This window comes from Crassostrea angulata, chromosome 1 (assembly GCF_025612915.1).
Source record: "Crassostrea angulata isolate pt1a10 chromosome 1, ASM2561291v2, whole genome shotgun sequence".
Lineage (NCBI taxonomy): Eukaryota > Metazoa > Mollusca > Bivalvia > Ostreida > Ostreidae > Magallana > Magallana angulata.
This window is the reverse complement of record NC_069111.1, coordinates 30,883,023-30,900,694: the sequence shown is the minus strand read 5'-3', so window position 1 is coordinate 30,900,694 and position 17,672 is coordinate 30,883,023. Positions and strand designations below refer to the sequence as shown.

Below are 17,672 nucleotides of genomic sequence, written 5' to 3'. Positions count from 1 at the left end.
CTTTTTGAATTCTGTATGTAAAATGAATGTTGTCTCTATGTTTTACTACTTTGATATAATTGCTGTCACCTTAATTCACACCTGTTTGATGATTGTTGTATTCTTGTTTTCCTATCTGTGTAGTAACTCTGGTCTTCCTAATTCTAATACTGTATCATGAGAGTGTTCTTCTTGATTTTATCTTTGTGGATTTATTGCTCAATGTGCATGTGCAGACAAAAAAGCTTTTAGTGTCGATCGTTTAAGAAATAGACAAGCATAGGCAACCTCAGAACTATAAATTTAGACATTATTTAACTATGTTTAGATTTTTTTCTATATATATATTTGAAGAAAAAGTATTTCGCTTTATGAACTGATAACAGCTAGAGAATGTTTTTAAAAGCAGTAATGATAAATTCATGGAATGCATATACTAGTATTCCCTACGCCAAATATCTTAATTGGTTTTAGTTTTATTGAGTTGCATATACTCAATCGCTTTGCTTAAGAAACAGTGTAAAATACTGATTGAATATAAATATTGAAGTTGTCTTCTTGATGTTATGTTGTGTAATAACTGTTTGTCCTTTTAATTGTATGATAACGCTATTATTACCACTTACATGAATTCAGTCAAAGGGACTCAAATGAAGACGACGAAGAAGATGATAACGATGAAAACAAAGCCTCCGATTTTGTGTCGTTTAGAACGTGAGTCCACCAAATTGATTTTGCTCGTTGTGTATAATTATAAATCATCAGACTGAAACCACAGTAAGTTGGTTGAAATGTGTGTTTTTACAAATTTTAATAGGAAAAATAAATTCTGTACACGAATGTCGAGCTTTTTTTATGACATAAGACCTCAAAGTTACAAACAGACATATTTTGTACCTGTATATCACAAGCAGGAGGTATATCCATTTAGCGCAAAGGAATAGGAAAATAATGTATTAAATGCCCACGTCAAATTGAGAAACCAGCTCAAGTTCACCATCATAGCCCATAAAACATAATAAATCAATTGTATTTCTTCAATTATTGGTAAAAAAAAAAAACTGTTATTAGAATATTTAACACGGTTTTTCCCCTTCTCAAAACAGAATATCGCCTGGAGCAGGCTATGTTCCAGATTTTGAGAGTGATGAGGAAGATGGGCAAGTTCTTTTTCCATATACATATTGCATCATTGAATTTATATCTATCTTTTTAGATATTGGTTGTTCCATAAGGTTAAAGAAAATTTTATACTAGTCATACGTTTAGGATGTGTTTAATTTTTTGGAATTTTGAAATTACGTTTGTTATGGACACCTAACTTCCTTTTTCTTCAGTGACAAAGACGAAGTCGAACAACTGTTGGCAGACGCTGAAGATAGACACGGTTTTCATACAGTTCGGAAGTAAGAAAGATAGCATATGCAGTTTGTGCATTATGTGCTACCATTTTTTTTTTACTAAAGGATATGCTAACGTTGTGAGATATTTTTTCAAATTAAATAAGTATATATTCAATGCGCATACGTTTCTGCGAGTTTTAAATTTAACGCAGCATATTGTCATTATTTTAAGTTTCATAAGATTGTAAAAAGTTTAACTTATGTTAAACGTCACCTGCGGCTAAGATTCAAAAGAAATTGTTGTTTTGAAACACTGACTGAAATTGTCTAATATCTGACAGAACAGATCATTCAAAAAATTTTATATTGTAACATGAGTACTCAAACTATTTTTTGTGTGTAAATATAATGTAAATAAATAAAACTCACTCTTTAGAAAATATTGTGTTTAAATTTGTATGCTGAAGGTGACATCAACGGTGACATTTAATGTATGAATATTTTATTTTTATCACTTATAGGGAGGTGGTGAAACCCCACAAACCTTTAGTAGGGGTAGAATTTGATCCAGCATGGAACAAAAAGATCGGAGCAGTAGAAAAAACACCAAAACCGCCACAGTAAGAATTTTTTTTAAAAATTCGAGAACTGGTCATGTCCCTCAATCCTTTTTTCAATATTGTAGATTGCATTGTTTCATCGTTATTTGTAAAACTCGTCAAACAAGTATTTCAGAGATGGTTTCAATGAACATAAAATCTAACATTCATTAATAATCAAAGAGCAAGAAGCAATGAAAGTGCAAAATGTTTAATTAGAAGGACGATTTCCTCGAATGTACAATACGTTTCCTCGTAGCTGTGAATTTTACGATATTCATTTTAATCCATTTAATTAAACAGTTTAGAAATTTAAAATCGTTGTAATAAAGACAATTGTTAAAAAACCCAGCATAGTTTTCATTTTGCAATTTTCTGTAGACAGGATGAAGATTCTCCGGCAGAAGAAGTAGACAGGTAACTATACGTTGCAATAAAGCAAATAAGGAGTACAATGGTAATGATACGAAGTACCTTCTCCCCAACCTTCTATAAACAGACAAAAAAAATAAACTTTACAACTTTACAGAACTTCACATGTTAAAATATAAGAATTCATACATGTGATAGGGAAGGCTGAAGTATCTGATGTTTTCCTACTTTTTAAACAATTTTAATTTTACTTCCCGGGTAAAATATCAAAATCGTTTTAAAAAGGTAGAAAACGTCAGATATTTCGGACTAGTAATAGGGTTAAAAAAAACCCAGATAAAATGGTGTTAAGAGATATTAAATGATGATGTATTTGATGAATAGCAATTCTGTCTTTCCCTGTTTAAGTGAACCAGAAAATTATATCGACCACGCGAGTCCTAGAAGCTGGTTAGAGGAAGTGGACTTCGAATGGTATGCTTAGCAGTTTTAAAATATTTCAATACAGTGTTAAATAATTCAATTTTGGATTTATTTCATTATTCAGATTGTTGTCTTTGCTTGCGTCCTTTGCATTAAACTGTAAAAAGGGAAGATACTGCACAAGGGTATCGCATGACCGTATTTAAAAAAAAAATATTAGATTCTTTTGAAAATATTATAGGTAATGCCAATATTGCTTTTTTGAATACTGGTAGTTTGGCAAAATGATTTAAAGATTATAACTAATATGCTAGTAAATTAAAAAATATAAAGATATTATTTTGAGAATTTTTTTTTAATCAAAAAAGAAATTGTAAAACACTACGTCACCTACATTGTATTTTGTGCCTTTTTGTTTCACATTCGAAATCTCATGTAGATTCAAATACCCTCCTAATCATTTCTTTGAATATCTAGTATCTCTCAAGATATACATGTAAACTTTATTACCTATTTTGACTTTATTAAGGTATAATAATCATTTTCTACATTAATAGTGAATCTGAAGTCACTTCAGACCCCGAAAGGTGAGTTTACTTTCAAATGAGTGAATGTATTTCTTGAAACAAAAGAAAGAAAGAAAATTCTTACAGATATTCATGACCGTAAGGTAACAAATGATCTCCTATTTCTAATATTCGTATGATGCTATTTCTTAATGACTGTGAAAATAGATATTAATATTACTTCTTTTTTATGTTAATATGGTGAAATATTATTATCATTTTATTCATACATTTGACGTTTTCAATAATTTATAGTGAGTATGATGCACCTCCAGACTTTGAAAGGTAACTTTTTCCTCTAGGGGGTATGTATAATGTCAATTAAATTCGTTCGTAAAAATCTTGACTATTATTAGATTCTATTTTAAATAAAGTAAAAATATGTGAATTTAAAAATTGAATATGCATTTCCCTAGCACTTCCTTATAACAAAGAAAGGAATAAGGAAATTTTATTACGTATGAGCGCATATCTTTCATAGGTCTTGCTATTATGTTTTCCGTTTTCAATGTATTCTTTTTGATTGATTTATTGGCTATAAAACCTCCTGTCGGGAATATTGTACTTGTTTTAACACAAAACTACATTTATATGCCACAGAAGCGCTTAACATTTAGACCTATGCTCTGTGCTCTGGGTCATCGAGCAGTTAGGATTCTTTCATATACACTTTCCTAAGACACAAGGCATCCGTCAGCTGTGTAATTTTAACATAATATCCACCACTTAGCGAGGATGATTTTTAGATTATCTTTCACATCCTCAACTGAGTTTTTTCCCTGTTGAATTGGCTTCTATAAAAGATGAATAAAGTTTGTTTTTGATAATCCATTAAGGTTATGGATTTATGTATATTAAGATCGAGAAGCCACGATTTCACAAATTTTAACTGTACAACTAATTCTGATGACTTTAACAGTTACTTATTTTCTTTCAATTTATAGCGATTCCGACAGTGATGCACAAGATGATAAACCAGCGAGGTATTATAAAGCATTTTTAGAGTGCATTGGTCTTTATAAAACACATAGTTTACAAGTTATTGTATTGTTATTATTACTGCTAAGGTTTAATGATATATGTACATCTAGTGGGCATTTTATTTTCTGGTTTGTCTCTAAAGAAATCTTATTCTGTCCATACACAGTCAGGTACTGGTTAAACCGTATCCGATCTTATAAGTTTCCATCAGTTTGTATGCAAACATACGCATTTTTTTACTTTTATAGACTGATGTCAGGCTATCAAATATAGTTGTATTATAATCTACTAGTATTAATAATAGATCTTGCTATTTCTTCTATCAACCAACTTTTTGCCGACAGTTATAACTTTCTTTTACCCAATTTATAAATAATTGATAAGAGATCCAAAACGAGGTAGGTGTCAATAACCAATATATCATTTTTCTTTGGTAAACAAGAGGCTAAGAAGGTAGGGGAATAATACATAGCCCGCAAACGTGGGTTTTTTTATTTTTGCTACCATGCTCTTTAATTTCATGTCCGCTTAAACAACCAAGAAAAGCATTGAATATTCTAAAGGGAAAAAAATACTCGTTTATATCAGTATATTTATTTTGCAAGATTCAGCATCACTCAACAATCATAAGATATTTCCAACATGTTCTTATAGTTCGAATCCTGTAGACGCATGCATGACAAGAATGACACTGTCCCAAAATGTGACCATCGAGTACCCCGATAGGTACCACGTGGATCCTACACGAGCTGTCACGTGGTCACAAGAGAAGAGGGCTGCTGAACTAAGGGATATTACTCTGCGATTCATGGAGAAAATGTGCACAGATATTTATTTGCTAGTAGATAAAAGGGACAAGAAAAAAGTGCTGGTATTTGATCAGTCTGACGAAGCAGTTGTTACTTTTTCTGTAAAAGTAAATAAAGGCGAAAAAGATGTCGGGTATAGGTATGAGGCAAGGATAAAGAACAAGTCCAATTGGGTAACCAGAATGGCCTATTGCGAGGTACTTTTTCTTACGGCAGTTCACGTATAACTGAAGTGAATTAAACAATTTTGATTTATCTAAATATTATTAAATATACCTTTTAAAATAAAATGAATTTTAAGCTTATATTAACTAGATTTCGGAAAATATATATTGTCAATTATATGAACTGTTTGCACTTGAAACCGTTTAAACAGGTATTTGTTCATCATAAAAAGTTTGAATATTTTTTACAAAATATGAACCGTTAATTATGGTTTTGATTTGTTGCATTTTTTAAAAAGGGAAATCTTGTGCAGTTTGTTACCAAGAGATTTTAAGAAGAAGAAAATCTTGCATTTAAATGACGTGTTTAAAAAATGTATTTAGATAAAACTTTTAAAATTAAGATATGAAATATGATATACTAATGGATAGACTACTTTATTCAATTATCTTTAAAAATTAGGATTGAACAGGTGTTTTCAATATAACTATATAATCAATTTCGGTTTATGAACTAAAAACGCATGGGGTTTTTTGGGGGGTTTTTTTTTGGGGGGGGGATAAAAATATACTATAACATTATGACATTATATATTCAAATGTATAACAAATTCAGTTATAACCAAATGTTCAAAAATAACGTGGAGTATAGAGTAAATGAATGTATAGTATTTCATTTCACAGGGAGACGAAATAAAATTCCACGCAACAGAAGTTGAATCGTTCTACATCGTCAAGATCCCCATAAAAGAAACAGAAATAATTCAACCCGAGGGGAACACATTGTCTTTCAAGCACTCAGGGGGCGTGTCCATGGATATGCCATCACAAACTGTGGAAATACCTCAACCAATTGCTATGCAGGTACCTTTGCAGATACAAGGTTTTTTTCTCAACAAGTGCACTGCAGCTGTGTAATTTATCAATCATACCTAGGAATAGTGTGTTATACATAAGCATCTGAATTCCTGATGAGTGTACATCATGTTGAAGACGAATTACATACAATTTTCTATTTCAGAGGGGTTTTTTTCAATTCCAAAGTAATATTTTCTATTGCAGTGGGTTTTTTTTTTAAACTCCAAAGTACTCTTTATAAAATTCTTTTCTTTATATTCATTGCAGCTCAGTAATGTGGATAAACGTGCTATGGTGAAACGTCACAGTTTATTCCCAGAGAAGTTCAAGCTCCAGAAAGTATCCCAGAGGTTGTACGTTCAGCACGACATCGAAAAGTTTAACAAATCCTTTTCCGTGAAGCTAGATCTAGAGAGTTTCCGAGACACTGATGCTGGCCCACTGGAACCAGTGGCGATCCTATGGAATGATGGGGAACCTACGATTAAGTCCAAGGCAGAGTGTTCCCTGAGTCAAGAGGCGAACAGAGTCGTCATGACAATGAAGAATTTTCCTAATAGATCGGGGTAAACGGTTTCTGATTGAATATTAGGGTTATATTTACTGTCTCATTCCAATAAGACGTTATAGTTTTATTTCCTAATTGTCAGTATAAACCTTTCAGTTAAAACTTCAGTGACGTCTGCTTTATACATATGTGTAAATCCACAAAATTTTCAACACAAGTATTAAATTACCAGTAACGCACAAATTTAAAGTCAATATTCAATATAAAAAAAATTTGATATTCGAATTCAAAATATTTCTTATTAATTCAGTTTTATCTTAGATTATCAGTTGGCTTAGTTGCGCCTGGGAAGATGAACCAAGATGAGGCTAAACTAGCTTACGCCGATGTATTCATGTGTAAAATTACCATACACATAAAGATTGTCAATCCCCAGGAAGCCACGGTTTACATCAACTGCATTATGATAGAAAACTTACCAAGCCTTCTGGACCAATATAAGCCACTGTGGTTGATTGGTATATCAGAAGACTTCTATTTGAAAAACTTTCAAAGAATCCGTATACATCTATCCGGAAACTCTATACGAAAAAGGTCCAGCAGGCAAAAGGTGCTCAACTGTTTCATAGTGTTTTCAAATCGAGCAAGGGAAAATTGTTTGTCTTTTAGAATTGATAAGGACACTAGAATGGGTGGGTGTCCGAACACGGTTTTGGATTTTAGTTTAGACAGTGGTTCAAAGAGGAAACTCCATCGGCAAGAGTTTGACCCATGGATGCTCGTAGGGAGGAAACCCGGATGTCTTGATAAAAGTTCTGTTTTCACATTGTCTAAAGGACAGACGTTTGTTGGTTTAAAGACACCAAGACCCTTATAAGCTTTGTTTGGTGTTTTGGGTTTTTCTTATCGTGTGGTATTTTCAAATTTTATAAATATGGATGGTCTTATTATTAAAAGACACATAAACTCATGAATGATTAATATTTGAATAGAGAGTAGTTTATTAGCATGTGTGTATTTTGGGTATCTACAGTAAATATATACAGTATCCACAGCAGTACTCCAATTGGACCATAATTCCTTTCCGCCTTGTATGCGGACTGAGTTGTCTTAATTTATAATCGAAATTATCGATATAATTTATGGATTTTGAAATTGTGCATATAAATTTTTGTAAGAGGTTTTGGGTGTCAGAAAAAATACTTGCAACAGTGCAGTATATTATGAACTAAGTAGATTTCCACTAGAAATATTCAGGAAACAAAATAAATTTCAATACTGATTAAAATTAAGAAACAGTAAAAACTGTATTTAAAAGCATGGTACGAAGACGTGGTGAGAAAAAATGACATATGGATTTCAAATGTTTGGAAAGAATTGTGCACCTAAGGCTTGACCAATTTGTATCACAGTTCTATGGAAGAATCTGCTATTTTAGATATTATATATGATAGAATGTGTGATGTCTTTAAAAAATTTAAACAAAAAGTTGTTAACGATATAAGCAATGCGTCAAAATGTATGTTGTATAAACATGTTGTTGATCACTTTTGTTTACAAGTTTATCTAAAGAAATCAATTCATGTGAAATATCGTAAATTAATTACACGATTACGGTTGTCTTCACATGACTTAAAGATTGAAACAGGGAGGTATGATAATTTAAAACGTGATTGTTGAAAATGTGACTTTTGTAACTTAAATGAGATTGAAGATGAATTACATTTTTTACTTATTTGTCTATCACTTCGTCGTTTAAGAGAAAAGTATGTCAAAAAATACTACTCCCGAAAACCAAGTATGTATAAGTTATACAGTTACTACGTTCCTCGAATACTAAAGAACTGTGTAATTTAGGGAAATAGAACCATTTTAACAAGAGCTTGGACTTTGGGTAGTTGTGTCAAACAGCAATGTGACGCAGGCCTGTCTATTTCATTGCTGGCCACTCAACCATGCCTCTTTGAAATCAACAAGATTTGTCTGGCTTTTGAGCCAAGACTACACAATCGGTGTATATTTCGCTTAAAACCAGCGTCATTTTTAACTTGTTTTGACGCAAGAAATAGATAGCTACCTCCTACTGAAAGTCCAAGGCCTTGTTAAAATGGTTCTATCTATATTATGCAAACAAGCATCAAACTCTTCATGAGAATAATCAAAATTGATTATGTACACTTTGTATATTGTTATCCTGTTGTATCTAATATGTATGTTTACATGTATAACCTATGAGATATTTTGCCTCTTGGAATAAAGACCCTAATATGCTTACAATAATATACTTATTACAGCTTAATTAAAGTTGCAGGTTAAAATTGCAAGCTAGTTTTATTAAAAAGATATCCATAGTTGTGATTAATGTGTGTAAAGCGATTAGGGTCAACTAATTAGCATTCAAACTCCATTGCTAAATATTTCTTTGATTTCAAATTTCTCATATCTACGAACACATTTCTTCCGTATATTATAATTTTGGAGGATGTCTTTTGATCATAGACTTATGGATTCAGCCTAGCAAGTTGTCTACCTTTGACTTGAAGGGCGAACCACTTCTTTGACACGCCAAATTTACAAACATGAACTGAACATAATTTCACATTTGATAAGCATGGTTTATCGACTGTTTGTCATAATCAACAAACCGTAAACAATAGTTAACGATTAATTAACTATAAATGTACTTAGATTTGTAAAACTATATTTAGTGGTCGTGAACTATAGTTTATGAATGATAATCTACAAGTAAGTTTATCTATCTGTAAACAAAATAATGTTAACAATATATTTTGCTTCTAAATAGAGATTCATATATGAAAGCTATAATTTATATTCGTTAACTATAGTTATAAGTGTTGTTAATCAATCATGAAACTTCATTTATCAGATAAACAATGTTTTGCACTTGCAAATGATTGTTTTAAGTGTTTTAAAATTAGATTAACAGTTCTGAAATATAGACGATCGCGTTAACTGTGGATTACAGATCTTAAAAATAGATTAACGGCGTTAACTATTATAGTTTTCTGTCCGTAAACTACAGTTTACAACTGATAAATCTAATTTATCGACCGTGAAGCTGTGTTTAGCTCATTTTTGTGAATTCGGCGTGCCATGCACTTTTAGCTGCTATCAGTATTTAATTTTTTTATTTGCATATTCAAGCAAATATTGTTTGCAAGGATAATATGTGCTTTTATTGGCAATAAATTTATTAAAATATATGTCAAAATATATTTTCGTTATCGTTTATATATACAACGGATAACAACATATGTATTAATTAAGATACCTTTCTGCTGTATTTCACTATATCGGTGGTTTCAAAAGCACATGTCTTCTCTCATAAAATTGGAACAAGTGTAGCATGAACCCGTGAATACGAGTCACATTTAAAAATGAATTACTCAAATACTTGTTATTAATAATTAGAAGTAACAAAGGCAAACTTGATCGACGGTTTTTCTATTTTTTAAAGCCAAGCAGCAAGTTTCAATTCAATTCACTTAACTATAATGAAAACAAGTGTGGAAAACGAGGTTGGAAGAGATCGAATGGTTTACAGACAGACAGACAGACGGAAATACAGAGATATATACTTTTTAGTCCCCGTAGGTTTCGTTGATTTTTTTTTTTACAGGGGGTATCTAATAAAATGTTATTGTTTAGTAACTTGATAGAATATATCAAAACAGGTTTAGAAATGGACATAAACCTGGCCTATCTCTCCTTACGATCTTACGATGGGCGGGGTACATTCTTTTCAGCCAAAGTCCAGTATTTTTGACTCGCTCCTGTACAGTTTTATGGTCTTCTATTTATCACATATATGAACATCTCGATCCTCACATCGCTATCTATGCTTCATACAATATTCAGCTTTTATCGTTGTCCACATCCTAGGTCACCAACTTGTCAGTTTTTTCACTGCCATGTGATCATTTTAGCCCACGGGCATCTCTCTCTCTCTCTCTCTCTCTCTCTCTCTCTCTCTCTCTCAATATTTCGTATGTGATAGGAATTTATAACATACTGTATCATTATTAAAATAACGCAAATGTCTAAGAGAAACAAATCGTTAAAACTTCTTGCCGCGACTTATCTTTTTCCCCATAGCGAACCTCGTGACGTCAGAAAACAAAGATGGCGGCTGAAGTGGTAACGGTGGTATGGAAATATGTGTAAAAAGTTCAATTTAGAGACGGTAAGTGTATGGGTTTGATGAGACGACTGTTTCTTTTTTGTAAGATGTTGGGCATATTCTTATTGTACTCCTGTTTTACTTTATATTAATTGTTTTTACGGGCTTCAAAAACGAGCTCCCTGCAAGTGCGCGTTGTTGACAACGGCCATATACCGCCACTATAGATCGCTATCAGAGTGTCAGTTATCCAACTTGTTTCAAATAATTAATTAATACGAAAACGACATGACACGTACAATGAAATTGCAAGGACTGTTGTTATAGATAAACTATATAATTGTTTAAGACGAGTTTTGCAATCCCAAATCACTCATGGGACCGAGGTTATATTTATTAATAAGCTATATATTTTGAACTATAGTAAATATATGTAACTGAAAACCCGTTTTAGAGATTTATTATGAAAGGAAATATTGTTTTTTTTCGATTTTTATGGTTATTCCACTTTTCCTAACACTTAATTTAAATTTTTAAATGTGCACACCATGCAATGTTTATTTATAATGTAAAAATGATTTAATTGTTCAAATTTTTAACTTTTTTACTCATTATCAATTATTGTTTAACTGACACAGTTTGTGAGAAAAAAAATTGCAATTTTCAATCAATACTATTAAATGACTGAAAAGTAATTATAAACCCTTTAATAATAATGTGCTGCTGTTTTTATTTATAGACAGTTAAATTAAAATATTAATAAGTTTAGCAGAGTATGTTTTAGTTTTTCAATCAGCTGCTGTTGATTAGTCATTTATTTTTCAAACTAGTTGAAATTTTGCCCTGCCAAAGAGCAGTATATTGAAGTATATAATTATTTATGATCGAAACACTCGATATATATAGTGTTAGTTCATGCATGCAAATCGTGCATTATACAACCAACAATTTTTAGAACAAAAATCTATATGTTGTCATTCTGTTTTCCTTCAATTTATTGACCTACCATACATATATAATTAAACATGCATTTAATGTTTCATTGATAAAAATTTCTCACCTATAACTGCTCATGTAGAATATTTCAATTAATCAATTAATACCATGTATATGATATATAAGATAAACTGATACTATGTCATCTAAAATTTTGATATAAACAACTTCATTTTAATAAAGAAATATATATAGCACATACGTATATGCAGTCCTTATTTTCCTCATAAAAATCAAAATCTTTACACCCAGTCCCGGACATTTTAAGATTATAGATTCTTCTTGCCTTGGTTGTGATATCTAGGTAATTAGAACTGTATCTCTGGTACAGATATTTGCCTTGTGACAGACATTGTAAGAAAGGCTTTAGAGATTTTAATGATGGATTCAAAGCTAACCTTATAAAGCTGTCAGATTTGAGAAATTAATAAATTTTAACAACAATAATAAAGGCTCACAAGTCAAGTATACACACAAATTAGAGGAGTGAAGCAAGAAGAAATCTCAGTTCCCATTGAATTATTAAAATGTCTGAGAGAAATCCCAGAAGATTGATATAAGTTATACATGTAAGTCCTGACTAAAATTTTAAATTCCAGCAGGTATAATAATAATATATATAACTCTTGCCCTGAATATGAAAACATATATATATATAACATTTTAGTTATACTTCAAAACGACAAAGACAAATATAGTTACAAACCAGTCATAACTTTTTTGTACCTCAAATTTGAGGCACTAAAAAGTTACCAGTTTAGTTGCAAATAGTTATGACTCTGTATAACTTTTTTTGGTATGGGTAGTTGCGTGCATGGTAAATGACTTAATAGATATTGCTTCAGCTGCATGTATTCAAACCAAAGATCTTGCTATTTCAAATGTATTTTGGCAATTTCCCTAACAAAGACACATAAACATTTAATTATCAGTATAAAAAGATTGGAAATCATGAAAGAAAATTTATTTATTTTTTGAGTCAAATCATATTTTTTTGACCCTAGAAATTAAGAAATGACAATTTGTACAGGAATTTATAATGTAAAGATTTGACATCCTTAAATCAAGAAGAACATTTGACCGAGTATACTGTAGATTCCTTATCTTATGCCAGTACTTAATTCCATGATTTAACTTTTTTGCATCAAATCACAAGGACTTCAAATCGCGAATGCCTAACTTTTATCATATAGTTTTATTTAGTTTACATCTGTCAGTAAAATAAAAGCGATATTTCAAAATCTGCGAAACCCATCTTGTGATTTTACGCGCAGATATTACCAGTAATTTCTTACGTTTAATTATAGGAGCTTGCTCAAACTACAGTTGAATACATTAACAATTAAAAGTTATATTTATTTGAAATAAAGAAAACCCACCCCGCATTGTATCCACCATATCTACTATGCTATATATCAATTTCCAGCTACTCTGCAGTAAATAAAGCATTTATCATGCAATCATATAACTAGGACAAAAGTCAAGTGCAATTGGGCAAATAGCAGCTTTTAAACCTCAATCACCACATTTATCATTATTTTGCATAATAAAATCCAAAGTCGATTTTCCTAGTTTATTATTACATTTGGGACTAGTCGCAATGTGAGAATTAATTTAAATCTGACAAGAAATAAAAACCCAAGAATATAGGTGAATATTTATTCAACATCGGTGTAGCTGAATTTGCTTTATTGATTATTGCTGGAATTAATTCACAAGTGTAGATATTAAAATATTTCATGTTTTTTATCTATTAAAGAATTTACATTTAGTTTTAATTATCGATTTAAATAATGTAAATGTACGGCTTAAATGAAGTAAACAGTTTACAAGTAATTCATTTATTCCCTTTCCCTTCCATAAAAGAGCTGCTAAATGCTATTTAAGGATTTTGCCATACTTTTCCATTAGCCATGATTAACAAATATTTACTTTGCCTAGTTTGCCAGAATTAAAGGAATGAGTTCTTTATTAAAAAGGGAAATGTTTGATGGAAATAGGAAAGTGGCTGAGTTGTCAATTCTACTAAGAAATCTTTTAATTTAGCAGAAGTAGTGAAACTTAAACCACCAGGGATCCTTTAATTATATAATTCAAAAAAAGCGTATGGAATTTAAATTGAAGTTTTTTTTTTTATTTTGAGTATTAAGTCACAGTGTTTTTATATTTGTATATTTATACGTCCATAATTGGTACTCTGTATTAGAGATTAGAGCCAGCAATCTTTTGTTCAAGTGATACTGCATGGATTTCTTTAACTTTAACAGGTGAATTTTCTTTTATACATTAAGAGCTAAAAAGCTGTAATCAGTCATGATTCTAGCGTTGTTGGAAATCTTTGTACCTTTAAATTTCAACAGATTTGTAAATAGAGTTATATACCTACTATGTATAAATTGCCTTCCAAGGTTTCTGATAGAACTCATTTTATCAAGACATCTTAATTTACACAATATAGAACATTAAAAAAATGCCCTGGAGAGGAAAGATTTACCTCACTCTGAAATTTTTGTTATGCTGTCCTACAAAAGAGTAACATTTTCACCTATAAAATTGTAGCTTTTAAACTTCTAGCTGGCAGAAATAGATCACTGAATGTATTTGATCGAACATGCAATGTGTGGAGTTTTTATCTGTTGTCAGAAATTTGGTAACTCTACCCGCAAGTCTTTCAACGTACTTGATAGTGATTTTGGCAAAGGTCCACAATCAAGGGAAGCAACTGAGCAGATCTCTGTTTTGTGTTCATTACTCAGAAGACTGCACATTGTTCTTTTAAATGCTGAGTTATATTTTTTTTTATCCTATCCTTTTTATTATTCTTTGACAAGGACTTAAAATTCTTCACCATTATCGACAGTGCTTTGGCTATATCTGTGTTGTCAAATGCCGATGGATAAATCGTGTTTGAGATTTTATTGGTGCAATGAGATTGGGAAATGTGTTTAAAGAACCAGCCTTCGAATCATCAGTAAGCTGATGAGATTAACAAAGGGATTAATTTTTAAACTTTGTATGAATTTGCATTATAACCATAAACAGTCACTGGAATTAGAGTAACACCCTTGTCAACCATGGAAGCTTTAGATTAATCAGGAATATTTCATTGCTGAGCAGGTGGAAAAAAAGTGTTTTATCGAAAAGGAAAGAGAATCAAATGACCGTTTTTTTAAATTGAGAATTCCAGGTACTTCAAATTTGTGTACGTGTTACAAATGTTCAAACATTGTTGATTTTGCATCTTGAGGATTTTGATAGAATTGCTTATTTGCATTCACTGTAGAGAGCATGGATTTCTTCCTTGGATTAACCTTGTAATGTACTGGGATTAGCGGTAGGTTTTATGGTCCTAGTTACCTACTTACTCATATATTTATATTGTGTATTGTTTGAAATATTAATAAGGTGAGCTATAAATAATGAGGTCACTTCGTTTGCAGCCATATGACTTGGTGCCTACAAAGTAATACGTTGCTCTGATGCTGTTTCCATCAAATACAGTTTTAATAAATTGAAGAAATAAATAAAGTTCGAAGATTTAAAAATGTCTTTCACTGCAGAGTTCATGCACTTATTGACATTTGTCATGTTGGCCAATGAATTGTTATGCCAATTTACGAATTTTTCATGGTACTAAAATGCATATGTATGTAGCAGGTGACTATTAGAATTAAGTCTGAAAGAGAATATCATCACATATGTAATGACAAAGTATGAATATATATCGCTAAGTTTGAGATGAAGAAATTTCACATTTTGCATTGATACCATTATGTCTCATGAATTTTATGGAACTTTTTAAAATTATAATGCTATTGCTTTTTGTAAAATGAAAAGATAGTGAGGCTAAAGGATGGGTTAGGTGGGGGCATTATAGTTTTGTTCTTTAATTGGTATCTCTCTCTTTTTTTATTCAAAATCAAATTATTTTGTACAATAGTTGGGAGCATTTCTCTGTAAAGAGTTTTTCATGTTTTATATATATTTTGCTCAATTAATTCTACAGTAAGCTATTTGATTGCAATTGAAGCAGCAAATGCATTACATCATAATGAAAAGAAGTTTAGTTGGTTTTTCTTTGATATAGTTGTGCATTGTTTGCTGGTAATTTAAATTGCCAGAAAGAAGTTATTGTTAAATGCCAATTTGTTTGAATGAACATTTTCATTGAAAAACATCAATACATTTACCGTGACATCAAATATAGATATGTAGTAACGGTTGCCATTTTGTCTCTACGTTCCTATGTTTAGTGTATTGGCACACTTCATGTACAACAATGCGATCTCATCATTATCAAAGATGGATAAAACTGCACCAGATAATGTTTAAATGCCTCTAATGTAATGGGCCAATGGAAACTTTTATGGTGTCAATAATTGTTAGGATCCTCTGTTTATTTTGTCCAGGTTTTGTTTGGATCCTGGCTCTTTTAGTGCTTTGTCATGTAGATTTGGCAACCCTTAATGAGGGTAAACATCTAAGGCTTTGATTTTGGAGCAACAGGACAACAGGAGAACAACAGCAACGTCTGAACATTGTCTGGTTACAGAGATTTTGTCTCTTGTTGGTGAGGAGTCCCTGTCATCGGAATAATTGCCAATATGGGACCGTGATAGTACACCATCAGAGCTGTTGTTAACACTCTGTGAGAACTCTGTCCAACCTGCTGAAAGTATAAAAAAATTCAGTTGCATTTTAGATCATTCTTATCATATTGCATCTTATAACTATAAATTGAAACACTGTCTTATAACTTGTACATTATGTACATTTCTTGTTTATCCTCTTTCTCATCCATTCAAAGCATATACATTTTGTAAATTTGTATTAGCTTTTGATAATAAGGGACTGCAGTCTTTGATTTCAAGTAAAACAAAAAATAATGATAAATAATTTTTAAAAAGTACTTTTATGATTTGCTGTAAAGAAACTCTGGCTGTGTTAATTACATGTATTATATCTTTTCAAGTGAAGGGTATTTGGTATCACTGCTCTCATTCCCAAAATATGGCCTATAGTTGCATTAACTGTACAGAAATCAATTTGGAAATCATAAATAATTTGATTAAACTCGCACACCTGTTTAAAGAGTACATATTGTAAATCAATCTGAATTTGTGATGTTGCAACCTTTAAGCATTCCTGGCTTATGCAAAATATCAATTTGGTCATATTTTTAGATCTGTACATATCATTGCATTATGGCAGAAAGTTCTGTTGATCGTTATAGATAAAAAATTAAGAAGACTTTAACTATTTGCAGTATAATACCATGGACCAGAGAACCAAGTGTATTAGTGTTTGAACCGAAAAAGTATATATGAAATCAATAATACAACACATAAATTAAGCATGTTGATTCAAACTGAAGAAATAATATTTTGGAGCAAACATTTTCATTTCAGAATGAATTCACAAATCAATATAAAAACGCACATTTTAATGATGGTACAATAGTTTATAGGCAGATTTCACGGAGTGAACATCATTGACTTTATTCCTCTCAGTTTGTTATGAGAATCTCAACCATTTAGGCATTGCAGTATAGTGCAAATAAATGGCTCCAATGCTGCTTTTGCAATGATATCTCTACTCAAAGCAAAGTATCCTTTTCAAATTTGTTTAATGCATTTATTTTTTGCATTATGTAACAATTCCAGTGTTACAAAAGCCCAAAGCCTTGATGCTTTCAAAGTGAGTTCTGATCAGAGAGTGAAGCCAACGCTCTGAGGCATATAATGCATAGACTTCAAAAATGGCTTTGAACTTGAACTTCAGGCTTTTGACAAAGTTATGTCACATTGATCATTATGCGGTGGGTTGTTTGTACATGACATTGAGACAAACATGCTGTTTAGGAACTTCAGTAGTGTAGAGAAGGTTGTCTTGATCTTTCGAAAGATCTTCGCAGGACTGCATTACCCTGTTTG

General features: G+C 31.3%; 2 protein-coding genes across 6 annotated transcripts in view; both read left to right on the top strand.

The window, feature by feature from the left end:
• Window positions 1–595: 595 nt before the first annotated feature.
• On the top strand, window positions 596–9,552 carry LOC128192101 (uncharacterized; the record flags this gene model as incomplete). Its single annotated transcript, XM_052864556.1, has 13 exons — window positions 596–693; window positions 1,086–1,139; window positions 1,317–1,385; window positions 1,844–1,942; window positions 2,303–2,338; window positions 2,702–2,767; window positions 3,274–3,303; window positions 3,538–3,567; window positions 4,227–4,265; window positions 4,918–5,269; window positions 5,921–6,100; window positions 6,362–6,660; window positions 6,924–9,552. Coding segments are annotated over 13 exons (1,908 nt in total), but the record flags the coding sequence as incomplete, so codon positions are not given.
• Window positions 9,553–10,679: 1,127 nt separating this feature from the next.
• The window catches only part of LOC128172648 (serine/threonine-protein kinase DCLK1-like), a 39,053-nt gene continuing 32,060 nt past the window's right edge, over window positions 10,680–17,672 (top strand). For 2 of the 5 annotated variants that reach the window (XM_052838444.1, XM_052838437.1), the window contains exon 1: window positions 14,493–15,073. The gene's annotated coding sequence lies outside the window, so the exon portion shown is untranslated. Of the gene's footprint in view, window positions 10,807–14,491; window positions 15,074–17,672 lie in introns of those variants that run through there. The other 3 variants (XM_052838433.1, XM_052838427.1, XM_052838451.1) reach the window with 3 other exon arrangements.